General features: G+C 43.3%; 1 protein-coding gene across 1 annotated transcript in view; it reads left to right on the top strand.

Annotated features, from left to right (window-relative positions):
- Window positions 1-15,010, top strand: part of NIBAN1 (niban apoptosis regulator 1) — a 47,554-nt gene that overhangs the window by 15,362 nt on the left and 17,182 nt on the right. Inside the window, exons 2-5 of the mRNA XM_015869836.2 lie at window positions 5,695-5,825; window positions 6,652-6,783; window positions 7,211-7,325; window positions 8,673-8,840. Of these exons, the coding sequence (XP_015725322.1) occupies window positions 5,695-5,825; window positions 6,652-6,783; window positions 7,211-7,325; window positions 8,673-8,840 (546 nt within the window). The remainder of the gene's footprint in view (window positions 1-5,694; window positions 5,826-6,651; window positions 6,784-7,210; window positions 7,326-8,672; window positions 8,841-15,010) is intronic.

Genomic DNA, 15,010 nt, shown 5'->3' with positions numbered 1-15,010 from the left:
AAGGAAGGGTTAACTATTGTTACTTAATTACTATTGAAGAAATATTTAGTAATTTGAGAGTGATTTCTGCTGTCTGTACCTTCACCACAAGCATCTTTATGGTTACTTTATCTGGGCAGTGAAGTAACTGACTGCAATGCCTGTCACCTGGAGGGAGGGAAAGGGACCGCATCATCCTGATTTAAAGGGTGATGCAGCACTGGGTTGTGTTTTCAGAAAGTTGTTTAAATGTCATGGTACTTGTACCAGAATGTTTCCTAGGGACGTGTAATGCACTGCTGAGGTCTGCACTGGAGAAAGCTGCTCAAGATGTGATTAATGTCTTCTTAAGGGTTAAGCCTGTGGCTCATACAGGTTAAAAATACCTTAGACAAAAAAACAGCAGAGAAAAAAGGCTTTGAAACCACCAACCTTTGCCAGATTAGCTTAGAACAAAGCATATTTGAGGTTCTTGTAGCCCCTAGGAGCTACTCTGTGTTCATTTGGTTTGTTAAGCACCCTGCTGGTGCTTCAAAAGAAGCCTATAAATACAGAAGCCTATAAATGAGGACCCTCAGACCTCATTCGTGTAAATTTGACTGCGTGTTGTTTTTTTTAGGTGGAGCGTTGCTGCTTCTAACCCCATTCCCAGCAAAGGATAGATTTCAACAGCCCCAGTGATAAGCTCCTCTGACGCAGCATTAATCAAACCTTGGCTCGTGTCTGGCTTGTTTCTGCTGGATTACCCACAGGCCTTGGCCTTTATGTAACTCATAATTATTGTGTTTTTCTTAAATCTAACAGAAGTGCAAAGGCACTTTGTGAAGTGTTATTTCTGCCCGAAAGAGTGACTTGGTGCTAGGGTGCTTCTGGCTCAACACAGCTCTTGCAGGTCAAGAATCCTGGAGGAACCAATATCTCTTGTCCTGTGTGTCTCACAATAGTGTCTTGCTTTACTACTGCAGATTGATGCTAAAATCAACTTACCTGGGCACTTCTGTCTTACAGCAGCTGCCCCCATAGGGAATACACTTGTAACATGCAATGGAGGGCCTCACGTGCTTCTTGAGAGAGATGTGATATGAAAACAACACGATGGTAATGAAAATAACCTCCGGAGAGTGTCAGGTTTTAGTAGATGCCCGTGACTGCTCGGAAGATGGGCTGTTAGTATAATGATGGGTTTAGATGTAGCTCAAAGGTGTGATAATCCTGTCTCTGAATTTCCTGAGGATAACCTTCTTCATCTTGGTCTGTGAGGAAGGAATGGATCATGTCTGTAGGAAGGAGCCTCTGAGTGGTACCCAAGAGGTGATATGTGTGTAAGCAGTGTTACTGCTCTGTAATTTGCTCTGTATTTTTTAATAATTAGACGGTATTTAGGAAGAGAAGAATCGCAGTTCAATCACAGGCTTCTCATGCCATTAGATGAACAAAAGCTTTTTGTGGAGCCCACTAGGGCTGAGTTGCTCATTCCTCTATCTGAAGTACGAGATACTCATGAAGTTGCATGACCCTTACAGGTGTATAAGCCTTTTGAAATCAATGTGCAACTCAGTATAAAATCCTGCTTTACATTACAGAGCACTCAGTTAAAAGCCAAGTTGACTTGCACGTACATCTTCCTATAGAAAACATGGGCTAAGCACATGAGTTGTTAAGAATAAGATGATGATCTGATGTATTATTACATCCTATGACTTTAGTTTTGGATGGCTAAGTGGAATGTTACCTTTGTAATTCAGCATCTGCATTCCAGATGGGTAATTGGGGGAGAGGTGTGCACACAGGCTCGTTTTCAGTGTTGTGAGTTTTTAAGGAGAGTAATCTTCATCAGTATAAAGCAAGGCTGAGAGTAAATAATGGCTTTCTGTATTTTATCGGGTGCAAACAGCACATTCAGCATGTCTGCACTGGGGAGATGGGTGGCTCCACTGGGCAGCTTCTTGGTTTGGCTGTACAAGTGCAAGCAGCAGAGTGGTGGTTCACGCAAGGCAGAACTCAGGATTTGTGTCTGCGACCTCATTTCTTCATAACAGGTATTAAGGTATCATAAACAATCGCAATACTGCTTCTGTAAATAAAGACCAAACCAAGCCATGCTTTCAGCAGCAAGGAGTGTTTTGTGTTGTGTACCCTTACATGCAGGATGAAGCACAGGAGCATTTGCTTGTTTCTTGGTGTTGCCATGAGTGCTACACAAGAAGGACCATAGAGAAAAGGGGATCACTGGTAATGTCCTCTGCACTACTATGTGGCCCTGAGTGCTGGGAGGTGATAGGCACTCTTAGGTGATTTGCTCACCACTTCCATGGGTTTTCTGTTTCCTAGAGGTGTTTAATAGGTGATGGTGAACATGGTATTGCAGGACCACAAAAGCAGAGGTTGTTTCTCCCACTTCACAAGCATCCAGCACATTTCAGAGCTGCCAAGACTGAAATCCAGCTTTGCCAAGTGACGGGGCTCAAGTAAAACATCACAAACTTTAGACATTATCTCAGTCGAAGGTTGCATTTATCTTGGATGTGAGATGGAATTGTCCCATGAGGTGAAGTCTGAAGTTATTTTAACTAATTTCACTGCTATCCTGAAGGGCTGGAGGATTGTATGTTTCCTTTTTAATTATTATTTGCATATATATGTATGTATGTATGTATGTATGTTTAGCAGCAATTGTAAAGCTTTCTTCTGAGCTTTTTGAGTATTGTTAAGATACGCAGCAGGCAGAGTGTACAGCCCAGGTTGCACTCCAGGCTGGTGTGCATGGGTACCTCCCATCCATCTTTTGATATTTCCTCCTGCCAGCCTTCCCTCAGGCTTAAGAAGAAACACAAGGATAACGTCCCCATTCACAGCCCCATCCAAAACAGTTTGTTCCCACTCTATTTCAGCACTTCACACTTGCTTGATTGATGTGCTGGCATTCACCACATAGGTACAGTGCTTGTTGTTTCTCTTAGGTTTTATTTTGCCTAGGATTTGCTTTGAGTGAATAAGCTGAGGTTTTTTGCAGTTCGTGTCCCTGGGGACACTAAGTATATATTCCAGAGGGCTCCAGTGCTATCCCTAGGCCCTCCAAAGAGATGTGGATCACTGATGGTGGTGTTTTTGTGAGCCCTGTTTACACGCTGCTGAGTGTGAGTGGTTGTGCTGTGAGGAGAGATGCTGGCCTGCCCTTATGGGCAGCAATGGCAAATCCTCCCCTCTGCCCCTTCTTGACTGTAAGTGACTCAAGTGTAGTGAGCAGCTCCTGTAGTCCCACAGAGAGGGTCTTGTTTCCAGCGGGGCAGCTGGCAGGTGTTTCTTGTGGCTTAGTGCAATGGTACTCATTTTGCCCTTGCAACACGTGTTGTAACTTGGTCTAAACTTTTGATTCCCTCAATCAGGTACGTGTAGGGTTCTGTAAAACAGGAGATGCAGCTTATTCTGTATTCCAGGTCCTCAGCAAAGGGCAAACATCTCCATGTGCAGACCCTTGGACAAAAATCCTTCTACCTCCATCACTGCTCTGTTTTTCCCAGTTATAATTTTGGTTGCATGCAGGCTGCTGCTGGAGATAGTCATATTTCATGCAGGCCTTCTGCTACCTCATTTACACAGGCTGGAGCTGCGCCATTTCCAGATCAACCAAGAGGGAAAGCTGGCTTTGCTTCATGTAAACAGCTCAGCCTGAGAGAGCCATACTAAATTTGGAAAAGAATTAGGGGAACTCATTTTTGAACTACCCTGGAGGATTCTGTCTCGAGTTACCCCACGTTATCTTTTCATGGGAAGAGTTTCTATTATTCATCGCTGTTCCCATCATGTTTATTTTCTGATAGCGTATTTTTATCTTCTGCAAACCAAAACCTTTAAGAGATCCATCAACAAACAATGCCCCTAAGCTCTGCTGCTCCCCCCCACCCACAGCTCTTGCTGCTCCCAGTGCTGCAGCCTCAGGTCCTCCTGCAGTTCATGTGGCATTCACAGCCCTATCAAAAAAACCTTTCCTTTTCATTGCTAAATTAGCACCAGGGCTGGAACAAACATCATGAAACATTTGCTCTTTGATTTGTTTTTTATATATCAATGATATTCTGCATGGAAGAGTTGCGTTAAGGCCACACATTTTACTATATGTATTGTGAATAGCATAGTTCCTTTCTTTTGGGCAATGATATTTGAAGCTCATCTAAGAAATGCTTATGCTGAAGAATCACCCTTCTGAGCCAGTTTAGCCATTACGGAAGGACTTTGCCAAAACTCCAGATATTTCCTTTGATTGTTGGCTGTTATTATAACACCAGAACTTTTTCCTTGTCCCATTTCCTCCATGGGTTTTTTACTGCAGGATGCAGGCAGCAGCCGCTTGCAGAGGCAAGTGAGGTCCAGCATCCCCAACCCTCAGTGGCAGATGAAGAGAATGCTACAAGGCAGGGGAATGAAATCTCTGTAGTGGTAAGCAGGGCTAGCCCTACCAGTGACCTGAGTCAGAAACTCCACTGGGGCTGCAGTCAGCAGCATCCTTCTGCTAGCTGGGTCTGTCCAATTCCAGTAGAAAAATATAAGCTGTAAAGAAGGTTTTGGGGAAGCTTTGTCATCATCTGAAGAGGCTGGTGCCTCTGCCTGGAGCAAGCTATTCAACAGGCAGAGATTCTGTGCTTTGGGTCCTGCTTTATCCTGTTATCAGTAGAAATCTGATCTCTTGAAACTGGAGGATTGGAGTTCAGGCTGGTGTCTGTGTCTGTCCCACAGGTCAGTCTGTAGGGTGCAATAGGGGCAGTGTGTAGCTTCGGGTTGATGTGAAGGCAGCAGACCTGAAGATGCTGGAGGGTGAGGCTCCAGCCCATCTCTGAGCTGCTGTGCTGGCGTACCTGGAACGCACTGTGCTGTCAGTATGGACATCAAACTGAGAGATGTCTGACTTACCAGGAGACTTATTTTTAAGTGAATAGCAACATTTCTGCTCTTCCAGAAGTCTCAGTCATAGTCCAAGTTCTGATTTTTGTGTTGCTGCACACTCTTTGGTTTGCATATGAACACACAGCTTTAACTTCTTGCTTTGCTTTCCTGTTTGTAAAACATTATTTCTTTGCTATGGTAAACGTGTTAATTACTTGTAAATTGCTGTAAGATTCCCAGAAACCAGCCCCTCAATGTGTTTATTGCTGTTATTGCTACTGATGAGATCTCCATCATAGTAAGACAATACAAGATGAGCATTTCACACAGCGTGGCTAAGTGTCTGTTTACAGTAAAACAAAGAAGGGACTTCTTGTGCCCAAGTCTAGAAAATATCATTTGCAAAGAGTTTTGAGTCAGCTTTAAAATCTGATGATGTGATAAAATTGGCTAGCATGTCTAAACGCTATCCAGTATGTAAACACTACCCACTATCACTTGTGATTATGTTTCTTCAATAAGCTCATCAGCTTGCAGGCATCCACTGCTCCATGGCAGTATGTCTGTGGGAGAGGCAGAGTGTCTTTTTTTAAAGGTAGTGTACTTGGGTTATGTTTTGCCCAATTCTGTCGCTTCTGGAATGAGAAAAATCTGTACTTGTGTTATCACAGCAGCTGAATGCATCCATGAGGGCTCCCTGACCTGCTCGGCAACAAGTGGCCGTGGGTGCAGTTGGGCATTATTATGAGTTGGTGGTAAAAACTTCTTTGGTTCTGCATTACAGCTTCTGAGCTAGTGTACGTGAAGTATAATTAGTCTTTATTTGTCCTTCAGGAAAAACAGAGGCTATCATCAAAAACTTCAGCCCACACTACAAACACCAGTACGCCGTGGCTTTCTGCAAGCATGTGCAGGATGAGCTGGAGCAGCACCGCAACTCCCAGTCCCAGTTCCTGAAAACCAGGGTAGGAAGACGCGTAAGCCTGGCCCCAGCCTGAAGCTGCCTACAGCTTTGCTCTCCTTCATGAAATAATTAATGTTAAAACTATTTAAACAAGCCATTTAGTAGCTGTAATACATGAAAAACATGAACTGGAAGTGTATCAGCTACCAGCTGGACTTGGTTTTCTTGTTTATCCTGGTGTTGGATGCTCTTAAGTAAAGTTAATAGGCAATACAGATACTCAGAGCTTCTAAAAATCAAGCCCAAAATACTTATGAAGTTACTTAGATGTTTTCGTATATAAAACCCCAGTGCTTTAATATAATGAAAATTATTTGGGGATGGACTTTTTATAAAGGCATGTCCATTACAGGATGAGGGGAAATGACTTTAACTGGAAGAGGGTACATTTAGACTAGAAATTTGGAAGAACTTCTTTACTGTGAGAATGGTGAGATCTGGAACAAGTTGCTCAGTTGAGGCTGTGGATGCCCCTCCCTGGAAGCACTCAAGGCCAGGCTGGATGGGGCTGTGAGCCCTCTGGTGGGAGGTGTCTCTGTGGGCGGGGGGTTGGAACTAGATGATATTAAAGGTCCCTTCTAACCCAAGCCAAGTGATGATTCTATGAAAATACAAGACTGATTTTTCTGGCTGTGTTTAAAATCATGGATTTCTGATGCTCTTGAAATGTACAGAGAAAAGCAGTGTGGTTGGGAGTGGAAGGTGGTGTAATAGAAAAGCAACATCTTTCCAAAAACTGTATGCTATTTATCAGACCACGTGTGCAAAAGTGTTACAAAGAAGTGTAAATCCGGAATCATTTCAAATCTAGAAAATTTTCTTTATAGCCCAAATCAGAAGCTGGGACCGTCTTGTATGAAACAGAGTTGCTGCATTTTGCTGAGGATGTGAAGAAGTGGAAGGACAGATATGTTGTTATCAAAAATGACTACACTGTAGATTGCTTTGAGACCAAAGAGGTAAATGTTTCCTCCTGTTATGTTCTTCAGCACTCCCCAAGAGACTGAGATCTGAGGAATCTGTTGCTCTAAATGCCTTTCTTCTAGCAACAGATGAAATATCCCAGGGAGGCTGTTCCAGCCTTGCAGCCTTGGTTGGAAACTTCACAGGGATGCCCAAGAGTCTGCTGAAGTACCTTTTATTGGCTCCTCTCTTCTGTCCCTGAGTCTTCACTGGGGCTGATGAGCTTTGAATGATCTTTTCTATATACCATTTTTACTTTACTAAATTTTTTAGACTTGATATGTCCAGTGAATATATCTGACATTCAGCCTGACAAAAACCTTTTTATTTGAGGAATTTGTGCATTAACTTTGTCAGTAACGTAGTTTATGCTTTCCCCCTTCTTAAATCTCAGTTTTGACTCCCTCTGTCATGATTTTCCAGGCCTACCAGAAAGGACTCAGCCCTAAACATCATCTTGTTCCTGCGGGAGGCAAAGTACTGACTTTAGAAGAAGATTACAATTTGCTGTCTGATAAACATTTTCCAGATCCTGTTGGTAAGACTTGGTAAAAGTTAGTGCCAAACCTCAGGCTCTTTTCCTTACAGAAACCACATCTGGGCAGACTTTGAGGCTAGGCTTTAAGCTTACAGAAGATGCAAACAGCGTATTTTCTAAGTCAAAACTTAATCCCAGAGTAGACATACACGAAAGATGCCATGAACTAAAACGTTCAGAGAAATGCTGGCTCTGTATTTTTCCAGTATCCCTACACAAACCCTTTGGAAGCTGTGCAGAAATGGGGCAGGAACTACACCACTATTGTTCCCAGCTTTGTTAATATGCCTGGTTTATTTGTTTCCATTTTTAGATACCAGCTGCCTGTGTTGATTCACAGCTGATAGGGCATCCCACAGAGACGACAGGAAGGTTGCTGTTTCTGGATTTGTTGTTTCTGCAGCAGGAGTTGCAGGGTTGCCCCCTCCTGTGTCCCTGAAGACAAGAAAAGTTCAGGGCTTAAGGAGGTTAATCGCTATGTGGTGTAGAGTCAAGTTTGAAAAAGGATAGGAGGAATGAGAAAATATCTATCTTTTTTTGTAGAGGGCTTTTTTGTGTGGTTTTTTTTTTTGAAGTCCTGTCTCATATTACTTAAAAGTTATGACTTCTGGCAAGCGTCCCTGATTTCCCCTTTCCCAAGACTGCTGGTGTAGGATGGTCAGGGGCTGGCGTGGAGCAGCAGAGCTTGGAGGTGTCCTCTGTGTCGTCTCAGCTCCAGAGGAATTGGGGATGAGCAACGTGGAACAGCCCAGGGCCACTTCTGGCTTCCCATGGCTCTCCCTCTGCAAGGATTGTCTCAGTTGTTCTTTTACAACCTTTCTGCCCTTTTGTGCAATGCAGAAGAGAAGACTCACCAAGGTGAACCTCTTTTGTGTTTGGATGCACAGCACCGAGACGAGATTGATGTTGTAGAGCATCCCTTGTACACAGTGATTCAGGTCAGGGTGCAGCTACAGATCATCATCATAGAATCCTCAGAGTCAGAAGGGACCTTTACTTTGTGAGTTTTTAAATTCACCACTAGGGCTTGAATTGACAGTCCATAAGGTTGTGTTGCAGTTCTGTATGAAAACAAAGGGAAAAGGGGAATTACTGCTGTTCCTTACAATTTAATACAGTTTGTTTCCGTGTGGAAGACCTTTTATGGTCTCTGTGTGGAAGAGACCAGAGTTATCCAGTAACGTGTTCATTTGCCATGGAAATGAGTTACAACCCAGTAAAATATTTATATTATATTGCCAAAAGTATGTTATTTATGTCTGCCTTGAATACAGAACAAGAAGCCATAGAAGAAGATCCAACCCCCCAAAATTCAGTGCATTTTAAGTTGAGATGTGTTCTGTCTAGGGTTGTGTGGGAAGGAGACTGCTCAAGCCTTTGTTCAGCTACCAAGGGAGTTCCCGGTGTACCTCTGGCAGCCATTTACCCGACACAGCTACTATTGCTTCCAGGAGCCAGAAGCCCAGAGGCAGTTCAGCGCGGTGCTGAGTGACTGCGTGAGACACTCAAACTATGGTGAGTGCAAAAAGGAATTCTTCCTGCATCTTATCTACCCCGGGAGAGATTTAAATAGCTGTTATAGTACAAAAGAAAACGAAAAGGAAAAAAACTCTGTGAAAATGACATATGAAAGACGTTCAGTTTTCAGTGCCACAAGGAATGCGTTAACATAACCTTTTTCTAGCTATGCCAGGAGCTGAGTTAGGTTGGGCTTGAGCTGCACTGTAGGAAGCTCACACAGAAGACGTGGGAATTGCTTTGAAAGCGACATTCATTTAATGCAAAACCAGTATGGTGCAAAGTCATAAGAGATGCCTTCTAAACATGGTATGTTAAATTCTCACCTGTGTTTGCAAGCTTTACAAGTGTAGCACTGATCTCCTGGACCCTGTCTATAAAATGCTGTGAGAATGTTGTCTCTCAGTGCATTTTGTGATGTCATTTATATACATCATCAGTGACCAAAAATTTTCTGGCTTTGCTGGGTGCTGAGATTGCAGTTCAAGTCCTCAGCCATGGTGGAGCCTTGTGAGAGGGATGTGAGTTGTGTGTAAGGCATGGTGTACATTGTTTGCACAAAGGTAAGTTCTAAATCTCACTTTCTGATTACATTGGGCTAGAAGCTTTCTATGCATTGTCTGAAGCAAAACAACTAGTGACTTGCTAGGATTATAGAAGTAACATTGTTCCTGTTCAACTGGAAGAGCATTTGTGAGTTGGAACCTTCAGAAAAAGAAATACTTTTCTGTTTTTCAGATCATTGGTTTAATGTGATTACTCTTCTTTTGTCAAGCTGACCTATTGGTGTCCAGGCTCTTGTATGCCTGTAGTATTGGTTTCAAGTCCCATCTGGTTTCCTATGTTGTTTTTAGCCATCACTTTTGTTTCCTGGTCATCAGCTTCACCCTATTACCCTCAGACAGTTGTTTTGCACTGTCTTCCCTGGATTCTTCACAATTGTCGTCTCTTTTCTCATCTCTACTGCCAAAGATATCCCTGGTCCCCTTTAAGACTGCATTCCCATGATGAAAACACAGATTACTGTACTTTGAGGGAGTCCTGTAGGATGCTCAGTACTTTGCACAGTGCTTGATGCTGGGTGGTGGCAGGCGCTGCATTTGCAGGACATGCAGGACTGTCAGTCTCTGCATTCACCAGTTGGTGTATGCTCTCCTGGTACGCTCTGGGCCCCCTTTACCATTCTCATGCTGAAGCTGGAGGGCCTAAGCAAGCCTTTCCAGCACTGCCAGCCTTGTACAAACCATGCAGAGCAACTCCAATGCAAATCTGTGTAGGTGTGGGGAAACTGAGGGCTAAAACAAGGCGGTAAGCAAATACCAAACGTGAAGACTCCACAGACTGTTTCATGAGTAGATTAGCATAGGCTAGAGGCATTGGTCTTGAAGGAGCACACCATCTGGCGCTTCCAAATATTTCAAGTCTGTAGTCTCTCAATAAATACACCCTGCACAGCTGTCAGAGGAGCCCACATTCCCCTGATGTGCCCCAAAGGCAAAGCCTGCCTCTGTGATTTACAGTTCTGATTAGCCTTTCTTCAGCTGTGCTCATACAGAAAGTGCTCTAGACTTTGGAAAGCCACCCCTTTTTTTCCTCACCAGGGTTTGGTAAGGAGATGGGGATATAATCAAGTTTTCCTGGCACTCCCAGTCTTCCATGACTTGAATCCTGTTCATGAGATTCGAGTTTTTCATTTCATTTCCCTCTTCTGGAACAAGTGTAACAGGCTTGACAAAGCTTTTGGCAGCCTTGTTTTTTGACTTTTTTCCCCCCTTAAAGTTCAGCACATCACTCCAGGGGACAATTCTGAATTGGCAAAAGCTGAGACTCAGTGACCTCACAGGTCTTTTCCATCTCCAGTGACCGTGAGTCTGTGTTTTATTATATTTCATGTGGCTCAGCTGCTGCTCATTTATGCATCTGTTCCAGGATTTGTCCCTCTCAGCTTTTCCTATGGTCAAGTTATTGTCCAACCAAAGTAACACCTTTACCAACACTCATCCTTCCTTGTCACACTATTTCTTCTCAACAGACTGGGAGATAAAGACATTTTGGATTAAGACCTTCCATTTCACTGGTGAACTTGAACAGGTTTTTCTGGCTAAGGAAACGGGACCCAGTATTTTCTTGATTTCTTGGACTTGTCCCACCTGCCAGAAACTTAAGTGCTGTCAACAGAAAAATGATCACTGACCTCAGTAACCCTGACTGTGTTTGACTGTGGAATAGAATTTAGTGGGATGAGGAGCAGCGGCCAAGGCAGCACTCTGTAACTTCTCTCCCCTGCCAGGGCAGATTTGGCAAGGGTAGGTGAAAAGCAGATGTAATGTCTGATCAGAAGGTGCCTTTCTGTCTTTTCTATAAAATAGTACTAGGAGTTCTGGAATTGAATGTATTGCAGCAGGTTTCAGCCAAAAATTCAGAGGAGTTTTAGTTAGAATCGTTCTCCCAGGAAGCAGAATTAAATGCTGCTTCTTTCTGAATACAAACCTCAAGTGAATCAGCGTGAGGTTTTGTCATGGGAGCTGCCCTGGGATTCAGCCATTGACTCCTTTCTGTGTTTCTCCTTTTGAATAACTTGTCCATCCTGCGTTTCTGGGTTTTCTGGTCAGAGCTCGTGGTCAGAGGAGCTCTGTTAATATGCTCTCATAATTACAAAAGCAGTTGGATTTAGTGATTGCTGCTCACATGTATGAGTCAGATGCATGTGCTGTGGGCTTTTTTTTTGCCCTTCAAATTTCCTGTTGTGTTCAGCTTTCTTTTCTACTAATTGATAATGATTTGCAGTTCAATGAGTCCTTCATTTTTGATGGAATGAGTTGATGTTTTGCATCATTCTTAGAGTACGGCTTAGGTAAAATAAATTAAACAAGCTTTAAAAGGCACCTAACCCAACCAGAACTGGATCAGTAACGGTGCTGAAATTGTTCTAGGTGGACAGGATGCATACACAGATATTCTGTTCATTAGCCTGATTCTGAGGGTTGACGGATAGATTAACATGAGCACAGAATCGATCCAAGTTCCATGATTCATCTGGGCAGCTGCTCTTCTGCTAAGAGCTTTCGTGATGCCTTGGTGTTTGCAGAGGAGGTCAAATGCTCTGGAGACTTTAAGCTGTGAGGCTCTGTGATTCAGGGCTACTTGCTGAAAGCAGCAATGCCCAGGGAGCAACAGCAGGACCCTGAAGGGCTGAGGGGCACAAAGAAGGAGGCCCAGCTCGTGGTGCCAGTGTGCAGCCCACCCAGTCTGCCTTTGCCTGGATGAGCACAGAACTTGATGTGGGATGCAGGGGAAGAGCTCTTGGGGATTGTTTAAAGTATATCATGGGGTGTCATCCAGGAGGCTGGGAATGTGTGAGATTCGTTATGGGATGTTTAGGGAAGGGCCAAAGGTGGGAAAAGGCCATAGTGGATCAAAGAGGAACAAGAAAGGGAGGAAAAAGCAGATAAAAGCAGCAGTGAGGTGCAGACAGGAGGGTGGTGAGCCCAGCCAGACCCCACATTTGATATCACTTTGACTCAGTCCTGACTTAGTCTGTGCTGCCTCTTTACAGAGCACCACTTGTAACACCTTTCCAGGGTAAGGCTGTTCTCTGTTGGGTGTGTGCTGGGATCCTGAGTGCCAGGAGGGAGAGAAGGAGCCCCAGTGTCATGGGAACAGATGGTAAAGAGATGTGGGGGCCTGGAGCTTGTGCTGGGGGCCCAGAGGCCCTTGGTTGTTAGTGGGTTTGGTAGGGAAAGGTGCAGTGAGAGCTGCTTTAAAGAATGTTGTGTGCAGCTCTGAAATGCTGTGATTTCTTTCTCACTGAGTTTATTACCTAAGGCGGAGGATATGAAACATTGTAAGGGGCATATTTGCTGGTTTGCAAGCTTTTTGGCGGTTGGAAGTGAAACGGTGAGTTAAATTAGTTAAATGACTTGAATATGCATATAGAAAGATAATGTTCAGGGGAGGTCTCTAAATATAGAGAAATGCTCATTGCTGAAGAGGCTTCTTCTATGCCAGCAAATACAGAGTCCATAGTAGAATGTAGCATAGAGTAATAATGTTTGTTAATGACTCTTAATAGAGATAATTCCACATACAGAGAAGACACAGATCTCTGGCACAGCGCTACACAATTAAGCTGTCAGCATTTGTTAGTCTGTTCCTTGTGTCATAAAACACTTGCAGTAGGTTCCCAGGGTAATCATAATACCTTTGTTGTTTCTGCAAAACTGAAAGCTAAAAGCTTAAAATGACAGATGTGCCAAGTAAAAAAATAACTGCCAGAAGAAAATGCACGTGACTATACTATATGCTTTAACATTATTTTCATATCAACTTCCTGATAGAAGGGACAACATGAAGTGCATTTTTCTGCCCATAGTACCATTTTTTAACTTTCCGTCCCCAAGTTTTGCCTTAATTTATTCTTGGGTTGACTACGAAGAGCTACTGACCTTTCACTGTTACTTTTAGAACCCAAAGGAATAGCATGAAGCTGCAACACAGGAGTCAGGTTGGATGAAAGGAATAGGTTCTGCCCCAGAGAGCAGCGGGCATGGAACAGCCTCCACATGGCAGTTAGCACAGCCCTGAGCTGCCAGAGCCCACAGAGTCGCTGGACAACGCTCACACACAAGGTCTGAGGTTTGGGTGGTCCTGTATGGAGCCAGGAATTGGATTTGATGATCCTTGTGTGTTCCTTCCAGCCTGGAATATTCTGTGATTTCAGAGAGCCTGTTCTTGAGCTTCTGTAGAGCTCAGACCTTCATCAGCGTGAGATTTCATGTAATACTTAGTTTTAAAAGCTTGTCAGGTTTTTAAAGAAGCTATGCTTCAGTTGAAGCAGAGTGTTGAAGTGGCTTCACTTTTAACTCCCTTTTCTTAACCTTCTATTTCCAGCTTAGATGTGAACTGTGGTATGCACATCATCTGTTTGCCATTATCTCTATGGTCACTCCATTTCCATCCACAGTATGGTCTTCTTTTCATTACCTCTCCACCCTCATTTTGTTTTTGAAAAGGAGAGAAGTGATGAGAGCTGCACCCCTCCCATCTTAGAATGCAGGTTGTTAGTGAGGTGCCCACCTCATCCCCAGCAGTGAAGTGCTATCAGTGCCAGAATAGCAATAATGAGGGAAATGCTCAAGATATCAATAGTATTCTCATAATTACTAACCTTCATTTTTCAGTCCTTTACATTTCCATGCCCCGTAAATCAGACAGAAGTTTCTCCTGAATGTTTTTCTCATTATTTTGTTATTGTATGAGGTCTTTTCCTTTCCCTCTAAGAGGTTACCGGCTACTGAATTTCCCTTGGTATTTGCCATTAAAAGGGAAGAAGCCCAATTGTTTGGTGCCGCGGTGCAGGGAAGTCTGTGATGAGAAGGAAAATACAACTGACTAACTTGGGGAGATGCAGTTTCACTTCTTGTTTTTATATCCTTTCATCTGGTTTGATTTCACATCCGTATCTCAATAAACACCATCACAACACAGGAAGCTAAGAAACTTTCAAAACCATATCCTGCAGTCTCCAATTAAGCCATAAATAAAAAGAAAAGAGAAAAAAAAATAGAGAAGTTCCATAAATAAATATATTAGGCAAGGGATAAATACAAACTTTCCTTTCAATCTCATGCTGTGTGTTCTGGCAAAGCTTGGCTACAATAGCAGAACTGAGACCCCAGCTTTCGGGTTGCCATTGGTTGGGCCTACGTTTCCTTTTTCAGCTCTAAACTTAGCTGACAGGTGTTTCCCTCATAATCATTTCTGTTATTCTAGCACTATGTGTGCATAAAGGTTTGCCAACTCTTGGGCTGTAATTCAGAGTAATTACTGAAGTGTTGATAAAGATTGAGAAGGTGACATTAAATGCTCAAGCTGAAGGTAAGGTCAGCTGTATCAGGAGAAATACTGTCCTCTTTGGCCACTTTCCTATTCTTGCCATCCTTTCTGCATGCATCTCACTGTCCCTGAATCTGGTGCTGTACTGCTCATCTTTATCCCTAAAAGCAACTGCCATGAGTCCAAATAGGGCTTGGAATTGGTTTATGAGTCTTCTTGTTGCAAATAAAATGGCTTTTCTCCTCTGGAGAAGGCAGGTGAAGAAAAGGTGTTTATTTTTCAAGTAGCATTTTCTGGGTTATCACTTTCAGATAATATGAAGAATGACCAAA

This window comes from Coturnix japonica, chromosome 8, assembly GCF_001577835.2.
Source record: "Coturnix japonica isolate 7356 chromosome 8, Coturnix japonica 2.1, whole genome shotgun sequence".
NCBI lineage: Eukaryota > Metazoa > Chordata > Aves > Galliformes > Phasianidae > Coturnix > Coturnix japonica.
The sequence above is the reverse complement of the archived record's forward strand: the minus strand, read 5'-3'. Positions and strand labels throughout refer to the sequence as shown.